This window comes from Etheostoma spectabile, chromosome 13 (genome assembly GCF_008692095.1).
Source record: "Etheostoma spectabile isolate EspeVRDwgs_2016 chromosome 13, UIUC_Espe_1.0, whole genome shotgun sequence".
Lineage (NCBI taxonomy): Eukaryota > Metazoa > Chordata > Actinopteri > Perciformes > Percidae > Etheostoma > Etheostoma spectabile.
The window spans coordinates 436,006-446,029 of NC_045745.1; the positions used below are offsets into that span (position 1 = coordinate 436,006).

The 10,024-nt window shown below is 39.4% G+C and overlaps 1 protein-coding gene across 18 annotated transcripts in view; it reads left to right on the forward strand.

Moving 5' to 3' along the window:
* Window positions 1-626: 626 nt before the first annotated feature.
* Window positions 627-10,024, forward strand: part of picalma (phosphatidylinositol binding clathrin assembly protein a) — a gene marked incomplete at its 3' end in the record, with an annotated part of 40,804 nt that continues 31,406 nt past the window's right edge. For all 18 annotated transcript variants that reach the window (XM_032533588.1, XM_032533589.1, XM_032533593.1 and 15 more), the window contains 2 exon segments: window positions 627-765; window positions 953-1,197. In XM_032533588.1, coding sequence (XP_032389479.1) covers window positions 1,068-1,197 — 130 coding nt within the window. In that variant the 5' untranslated portion in view covers window positions 627-765; window positions 953-1,067.

Genomic DNA, 10,024 nt, shown 5'->3' on the forward strand with positions numbered 1-10,024 from the left:
GAAGGAACTCTAATCACAATGGTTTTGACCATGGATGCATTTGACCATGGATGCAGGTTTTAACAGGATGGGGGATGAACCCAATTACACTGACTAGCTTAATTAGTAGGAAAGCATAATTGGGAACTAAATTTGTAGCAGCCCACCAACACCACAAGGAGTTGACTTGTAAAAATATAGGCTAAAAAAACACATGATTCAGTTAAATTTGATGTATATGTCAAATCATAACTAAGTTATCTCAAGACACTTTACAGATATTGTAGGTCTAAACCACACCATAGAGTCCAATCGATTATCCCAAGAGCATGCATTTGGTTGGGTGGGTTATATTCAAGATAAAGACATCAAACTGAACAGATTTTTTGCAATTTTTTTGAAAAAGGTGAAAAATGGCGGTTCTTGAAATTTGTTTTATGTGGGTTTTAAATAATATATCCTGATCAAAGTCAACTCAGTACAATGCCATGAATAGTAGCCTATATCTTTAGATAACGAGCTTTGGATGTCATAGTGGTTGTTCATTTTATCACTTCCTTTATTTTCCACTCTTTAAAGTTAACCTGCTATTTGTATATTTGTGTAAATACACTTTTCCTTTTTTTCTTGAATTTTCCTCAATTGATATTTTATTGTGAAAAACTGTGTCCGGAAGTCACATCTATTTTTATTCTGTCTCTGCTTCTACCGTTACGGTATGTGACTGAGAAAGACTTACGGGAAGAGGAGAAGAGACTGTAGACGAGGGATCGATTATAAGACTGGGTTCGTATCTTTCAGTCATGGCGATTTCATGGATGGTTCTTACATGTTCAGCCAGTGTTTTTAACTAAAGTCGGATGCAATTTTATCTCCCATCAGTTAGCTAGCCAGTTAACGTCAGCCTACATTGTAACGCCTGTGCTGCCGTCTCATTATTTCGTCTCTGTCTGTCTCTCTCTCTTGTCTCCAGTGTTTTCAGGTGGCACAGAGCCTTTGGAGGTCGATACCGTCCACAAAACCCAAGTTATTCCGCTGGATTTGGAAACGTTTCTGTAACAGTGACCGTTTATTTGATCTGATACGGGATGTCTGGACAGAGCATTACAGACAGGATAACCGCCGCTCAACACAGTGTCACCGGCTCGGCGATTTCCAAAACTGTGTGCAAGGCGACCACACATGAAATAATGGGACCAAAAAAGAAACATTTGGATTGTAAGTATCCGGTTTATTGGTTATTGGTATAGCTGTTTTTCATTGATTTTGTGCTTTAACCTGAATCTGAATGATGTGTCTTGGTTGTGAGGCCTGCACATAAGTTACATGTAACTTAACGCTAACGTTATATAAACTTACCATTCTGAGGTAGTAATAGATAGAAATCGTTCATTTTATCTTAAATAGTAACATAACCGTTTTGACAATTGGCAAGCAGTTTGCCAATGACAGTGAGTGTTAGCAGCTGGGGTCCTTAGTGGTGAGTCGTTTGTAACGCGAACATTTTTATTTTAAATGATTAACCACATTCTCTAGACAGCCACAAATACTTTAATCCGAGTAGAAAAAACCCTGTTGGCTAGCTAGCTCTGGAGATATATGACATGACATGGATACAAAATGTAGCGAGTTAACAAAAGCGTTGACTTAGCTACTGAGTTGAAAAGGCAAACTTTCCTAGCCTGCCCTATAGGATCATCATTTCAGCCTGAGTTGTCATGAATCGTACGTGGATTTGCCGTTAAGGTGCCACCAACAACAGCTCGCATTAAAGTAATATTTCAGCTCTTGGAATGGCCAATAAGTCCCCCTATCTTCTGCTAAAACATGCACTGCAGCAGGTAGCAAGCAGAGTATATTCTTAAACTAGGCATTGAATTTAAAATATAACTGCCTGATGCATAATTAACTTTGACTTGTATAGTATAAAAGACACACAGATTACGTTTTTGGTATTTTGTTTGCGAGAATGACACATACTGAGGATGTGATTGTTTTGGGACTCTGATTACCTTTCTGTGTATGCCAGCAAGTCTAGTGCCTGTTGAGTGTGTACTTAGTGGCTGTGGGGTTGTGCACTTACACAGCTTTATCAAGAGCACACAAGCAAATAATCAGAAGGCTTATCATGACCAGATTAATTGTAACCATCTTTCAGAATAAGGCTTTTTTAGTTTTGAGCTGTTAAAGGGATCTGTCCGGTTGGATGGACTTCAACAGTCATTCTCTTTCAGTGCATTTGGAGAGGTTTGACTGGTGGACAGTTGACACAGCCTTTGCACATCCTGACCTTTTGCATTTGAGTCTGTATCTTTTTCTAGACCTCCATGGTGCTGTCAGCGGCTCAAAATTAAAACAGACCTCATGTATACATTTCCCTGCTTATTTTTTGGTATTATTAGTTCATACTCGGTATGCATAGGGTCATGGAGCTTTTAAGTCCTAATAACACTGATGACTGGTTCCCCGATATCATTTACTGTGAACCAGGATCAACAGGATTGTCAATGAACTATCAGCTTAATTATAGTCGGAGCATCTAAGTCAACCCTGTTTCTAATGTAAAAATAAGGACTCTCAGACAGCTGAACATGAATGTGCTGCTCCATTCTGTATAGTAGAAACAGAGTGAAAGTAATCCACATCCATTATATTTTCACACCTTGGCATGTTGGGTCTCAATTTCATTAGCTGGGACCATTTGTAGCCCTTCAGGTATTTGCCTAGTGTGTGCAAAAGTCATCTTATTTCCTCGTCTTCTCCATTCAGTTGTTTTTCTTCAGGGGTAGACTATCTTAGATTTTGGCCTACTTCTATCAGCCATGCAAAAGAAATAGAACTATGCAAATTGCTCATCACAGTATAATTTGAGTAGCATCCATCAGGCAGCCTTTTGTAAAAGGTTCTCAACTAATACCTGTTCTACAGCGAAATTTATATTTGAGTATTCTCATATCACTTGGTTGTAATTTGAAATGTGGTATTATCTATAAGCAAATGTAGCGTTAGGATGATCAGTGTGTAGGAATTAATGAATATATAATGTTTTTCATCACAGTGCTCTTTGCTGTTATATTAACTGGCTCAACAACAAACTGTATCTTGCAAATAGCAGGCAGCCCCTTGGTAAAATGTGGGTTCCATTTATATTTACATTATATGTTTAGGCTTAGCTTGAGCAAGGAGTTCCATGTTTGATGATGGAAAATGTGGGTTTTTGAATACCTCCATCGTTTACCTGATGGAGTATGCAGTGATGAGATCATGTCCCAGTGACGTTGCTGATTCCAGACAAGCAGGTGATGCATGTCTCCTCTGTGGAATTGCTTAACTAAAGCTTCTCCCTGATGTAATCTAGAGACCCACTGCCCAGCCTGAATCTCACTTAGGTTTGACGTATTTAAAGAGGGTTGAGGGGTGCACGTGTGTTAGGAATGGAAGCTAGACACATCAGGGCTATACCTGGGTGCTCAGGAAACGCCAGTGTTGCTCTTGTCTGGGTTGCAGGTGAGATATGGCCCTTAGCACAGTCTTCATTTAGTTTGCGCTGTACCACAGTTCACATTCTTAAACACTGGTATGCTAGATAAACTCAGTCACATAACGTCAAAGAGACTCTACAGTTACCAGACAGGGGTAAGGGAAGGGTGAACAAATCAACCTCTGCTGCCAGCTTTACCTTATTTACTTGCATCTTTGTTTAAAGTAAGTGTGAAATTACTTGGACTAAGTGGGTTTAGTGCAATTTATTCCCCAGCAGTATCTATGAAACTACAGACTTTTGGACATGTTCTTTGCAGCTCCACCGTTTTGTAATGTGTAGTATTTCCTACACTGAGAGTTTTTATTGGCTAGTGGGCAGCCCAAATGCATAGCAGCGATCTTTTTTTGTTCAGGTGAATTGTCATTATGTAAATATCATTACACACTGCTGTGCTCAAAGGTCTCTTGTGAGGTAATGAATATATGAAGTCAGCAGTGGCTGTTGATCTTTGGTACTGCCATAAACATCTTCATTCAAGAGAGAATTCCTATAGGATTTGTAGGTCCTATGATGTCCTGTGGTCCCTGTTGCATTATTTAGAAGCTGCAGGCACCCATGTGTTAATTGATATTGGTGTCACATGCTTTTCAATCTGACATACAGTTGTAGTGGTCAGAGAGGCTGGCTCAAAACCTTTTTTTCCTGCTCTGTTCACAGAATTTATCATTTCTTTTCCTCCTGCCTCCCTTCTCAGTTTAGTGGATATTACATTAGAGGTAGACAACCAGAATAGTAGGTCATTTGTCAGTGTTATTTTTTTTTTTTTAAACTTTTGCAGCAGAAAAAAAAAACTTGTGTTGGGACAGTCTTTTAGGCAGATGTGAAACACCACTTCCTTTAAATATTATGATTGGTTCACGCACATAAGCAGCATTGTCTCTAAGAACACTCAAGTGTTCTAAAGCTGCCCTGCTCATATTGATAATGTGATGACTTTGTTTTCACTCAAGAGAGAAAATACTACTTAGCAGTTGTTTTAGATGTTAGTCAAAGGGTGCATGTGTGAAAGGGCTTGGTGATTGGAGGTTTATTACAGGCGATACACCTCCAACAAGACATTTGCACCACTTCCTGTTAAAGGTTACAGAGGGCTTGGTAAATGATGTCATGCACATTGTTTATTCCTATGTCAACATCAATGGCCCAATTAATGATTGTGACTATAACCAACTACTCAAACTGATCTGTTTTTTTTTGTATAAAACATACATTCACTGACTAAACTTAATTTAGATGAGCCCATGTATTACAAGCAAGCACTGTTAAGAAAACTTCACCTCTCCACCTTTGGGCGATCCATTTGTTTACTGTTGGCCACACTTTGTCATCTATGAGGTTATTGAGTGAAGTGCTAGTCTAGATGTTGTCTCTAGATGTTCTGACCGTCTAGTCCACACCCCTGGCCTACATGCAAATCTGTATGGAATGAAACTGCAGCGCTTTTGAAAGATCTCATTCATGTGTCACCTGTTTTGAGTTTGATGGCTGGATTGTTGCCTTGGTTTTATCTGCTTCTCTGTTAGCACCATTTAACTCTTGCCCACTAAAATTGTATGGCCCATGAGGCAAGTTTACATGGCTTGCTGTGGTCTGACATGATTGTTCTGTTAAACTACTTATTATAGGAATCCAAAACTGTGGACGTAAACTAGGTTTCTAAAAGGGGTTTAGGCCTATTTGCAGTGCCAGAGAATTTACTGGGAATGAAACGGAAAAATGCTCAAGCGAAGGATTTAAAGGCACAACTGTTGATAGACTCTAGAACCTGAGGTGAAGGTGGTGGCCAGTCTCTTTCTTCCCAAGTTTGTACTCCCTGGAACATCAGCCCTACCCCCCCAGCTTCACCCTCCCCACGCTAAATGCCGTGCCGCACAAGTAGCACGTGACTGCATTGGCATCAAGTGACGGCCCTTAAAAAGAGTGCTGACACCCTGTCCACCAGGTGAGCTGAATGGAGCCAATGTGACAGGCCTGTGAGATTCAATAGTACAACTGAAGCTAGCTGTCATGACGCGGCGTCTCCTGTAGCCCATCAGAGCCCAGTTATGTGCAGTATGCACAGTGTGTCCATTTCAGCTCAGTATGCTGTCATTTACTGTCGCGTTTCTCTCCTCACACACTCATGAGCAGGTGTGGAGCTGAGAGAAAGGTGCAGTTATGACTCCATCGTCTGTCGTCTAACTAGTTGCTCTCACTATTATTGGCTGCTCTTTAACAATGTTAAGATGAAAAAAAGGCAGACAAGCTTAAATTCGCTGTGGTATTGGGATTACGCATGAGAAGTAGTGGGCTATCCCTTCCATCTCATCTGAGGACGGAGAAATGTCTGGCTGAGTCGGGTTATAACTGAGCAGTCTGTGTGTAGAGGTCTGTATGGTTGTGCTGAAGCAGCCAGATGTCATTTAATGTCGTCGTTTTTTTTCTGGGATTTTAGAGCGCTTAGGTGCAGATGACGTTTGCATACTAGAGATGTCACTGCTCAATTTATTTAGCACAAAGCGTAGTGGGGTGGCAGTAGCTCAGTCCGTAGGGAGTTGGGTTGGAACCGGAGAGTTCAAGTTCCCGTACAGACCAAAGTACGGAGTGTGGACTACAGCTGGAAAGAAGCCAGTTCATCTCCTGGGCACTGCCAAGGTGCTCTTGAGCAAGGCAACAAACTAGGGCTGCTCGATTATGGAAAAAATAATAATCACGATTATTTTGGTCAATATTGAAATCACAATTATTTAACACGATTAAGCATTAACTAAGGATATAATGGATAGTGTCAAGGGTATAATCTTTTAGTGTTCTTTACCATCTCACAGAAAGAGTCTTTGGATCAGAATAAAATCTGTTTTACTACTGTGTGTTGGTGCAGATTTACAGATATCTTACAAGACTTTCATCTTTACACAGCTAATGAACAATTCCAGATACATAACACAATGTACATCTCACATCGAATTTTCACTCACTAGGACCACTACTAGCCTGCTGTCATTACTAAACATTGTGCTAAAATATGAACAAAAATGTCAACCTCAGTGGGCCTATTTACTAGCTACCTAGCATATAGACGGAACCGTAGAATAACGTTACATGAAACAGGTGATTAAACATCCCTGCTCATTTTACATACAGTTTAACAACAAAACTGGGGGGGGGGGCAGAGGAACCGCAGGGTTAGCTAACGTCAACTGTTTCCAGACAACGCTATTGGTTTTGCTTTTTTTTGCTCACCAAACGCTGCGGTGGCTTCCCTCCTTCTGCCATCTTTACTCGCGCTTGAGTTTTTAAATTCCAGCGGATGGAATGCACACGATTTGCCTCCCTGACTGTATAGGAGAGAGTTTATGCAAATGCATGTGTCATTCAGAACACAAGACAAAATAAGAGTGTTCTTGCAAAACAGAACATGGCAAAATATATATATATTTTTTCTCGATTTATACTATTTTGGTGATCGTTGGCAGACAAAATAAAAATTCAGTTAATTGCACAGCCCTACGTCGAATTCCCCTCAACCGCACAGGGTGCCTGTTCAACAGTTGCAGCCCCCTTACTTTGACATCTCTCCATTAGTGCATGTATAGGACCTGAGCATGTGTGTGTGTGTGTAATTCAGGCCTGTGTGTTAATTTTAATATCCCCATAGGGGATTAATAAATAGTATAATTAAAAATTATTATTATTATAGTGCTTATTGGTTGCAGCAAGGAAGATATTTCTTTTATTTTTTTAAAGATTGTTTTTATTAATGTTTTTTGACAACATGAAAATATGTGTATATCAACACCCAAAATGCAAAGCAAGAGAGATTTTCCAAGCAAAACGTGGAGTAGCATCTTCTCACTAAAATGAGAATAGCTAGTCCACCTTAAGTTACTGATAGTCACAGATCGCTCATTATCTTTGTTTAAATTCACTTCTCCCATTGGAATCAATACACTCCTGACCAGACCTACCTACCAGACCTGCTGCTAGTTTCCTAAAGATGTGTCGCAGTGGCGGAGCCCACGTGACACAGATAGAGGGAACTACCTTAAGTTGGGGCGTCTCGGTTCTAAACGGTCTCTGGTCCCATTTACCTCGGAAGATAGAATCCGGAGCTGGGAATGACGTCACACCCAAGTGCGTTCCATTTAACAAGTCTAAATTCACTATGGGGTTAACTCTAGCCAAGTTAGCCATTCTTAGTCATACCAGTTGATAACACAGTAGGCTGTTTTTTTGTGTATACAAACAGCATGACAACATGTCCACAGATAGAAGTTGGACTGGACTATATGTACGAATGATTTAGTAAGACACAAATAAGACCAAAGAACTAATTAACTGTATGTTATTACAGCTTTGACTACTGTTGATGCACGGAGCAGCCATGTTGGATTTTGAGGCCGGGGTACTGTGAGGTTGTCCGACTTTCCAACTCAGAAATCCAAGTTCAGGGGGTGTGTTTCAGACTGAACTTGGAAATATCGACTTCCAAGTACAAATGGAACTGACTATGAGCCCGTGCTGAAGTTGTCGCTATCTCAGTGGTTTCTATGCAATCCTCCTTCACTTAAACCAGCAGGTACCAAGCAAGACACAAGAACTTGGCTTGGGTTTTGAGGAATAGTAGCAGTTGTTCCCCAACAGACCGTGTTGGGAAGGATACTTTCAAAACGCATTCCGTTACAGAATGCAGAGTACATACATGATCAAAAATTTAATTTGTAACATATTCCGTTACGTTACTCAAGCGGCGTAACATTCTGAAATACTTGAATTACTTCCACACTGAATTGAATTGGAATGCGGCCATCAAATACTGTGTACTAAACAGTTCTATTCTGTTGTGTTCTTCTGTTCTAACTGGCTGAATGTAAACAAGCAGTAGTTTTAGGGCTCAATATGGGCTTTAGTCCACTTTATGTTCAGAGTAACTGAATCATAATGATAGACTTTTCCTGAAGCTGAGAGTGTTCCTAAAGCAAGCCTTTGATTGGCAAGGCTAAACAGCCAACAGGAAGTCATTACATAACCCAACCCCTTTCCAGAGCATGGGAGCAGAGCTGATCAAATGTGAGATTGGCTGGTATACTTTTGATGTATTTCCTGGCAGTTATGCTGCTGATTACAAGCATACATAATTCCAGCAATCACACTTGGCCACTGGAATACCTTAACTGTTGTAATCATGTAAACATGTCATCATGCAAACATGTTAAAATCATGTTATCTTAAAATTCCACAACATTTCTAAACCAAGCTGCATCTAGTTGAGAATTGCTTGGGGCATTATCCAGAAAGGAAGTACACACATTTAGCAAACCTACTAAGTATAAGCTTAATTTAAATGCTGACTTATGTGTCATAAAGCGGCTTTTTGTACCACGTATCACTAATTAAAAGTCAGTGGGTCCTTGTCTGGTCTTCTTTTCTGGTGCTTTGTATATTTTGCATTTGCAGCCTTAAACATGAAAAGCTTTGTTGATGGTATCTAAAATCTTTGATCCAACTTTGTTGGATGTGTTGTGGGCTCTGTTTAATAAAGCTTCTTATATAGCAGATATGCTTGACACTCAACACCACCTATAAAATTGGTCTATTTAAGCATTTAATGTTAGTTACTGGCAATATAGATTTATTTATTTTCAAATTAAGGTACAACATCTGCTGTTTTGTTTCACCACTTGAGATCAAGATCAAAGTAAATTACATTGGTTGACATTTTACAACCGTGCTGTTTTAATGTGGCCACTGTTTTGCGTCATAATCAGAAGTAACACCCCCTTCCCCACCCCCCAACCCGTTTACCATGCTTTGTCGGTGGGAATTTTTTTGTAATGTCATGTTGGGCTGCTCAATTATGGAAAAAATCATAATCACGATTATTTAACATGATTACGATTAAGATGTTGCGTTTATTTAAATTTTATTTTTTGTATCAAATCATAAGTTAGCAAGACACTTTACAGATATGTGTATATGAACCAATGCTTAAGTTGACTAAAATGAGGAATAAAAAAATCATCTTTTGGAAATGGATCTTATTGCCTTAATTAAAACATGAGGAAAAATCTAACCTTTAAGGACACCAATTTTCTTTGTGAATGAATAATGTATCGTAAATAAATCAATGTTCTTTCTTAAAATACAGGGGGCACAAGTATACACACCCCTATGTTATATTCCTATAGAAGCAGGCAGATCTTTTTGAAAGGCCAGTTATATCATGGATCCAGGATACTATACATCCTGATCTATTGGCCTTTGGAATTAAAAATAGCCCCACATCATCACACACTTCCATAAAATCATCTATCAATGCAAATCAAACAGACTATGTGAATAAAAATCTGCCTGCTTCAATGGGAGTTTAACACAGGGGTGTCTCATGCTCTCTGTATTTTACTGAAGAACATTTTTTTTACGATACCTTACTCATTCACAAAGAAAATTGCTGTCCTTAAAGGTTGGATTTTTCCTCATTTTTTAATTAAGACATTAAGATCAATTTCCAAAAGATGATTT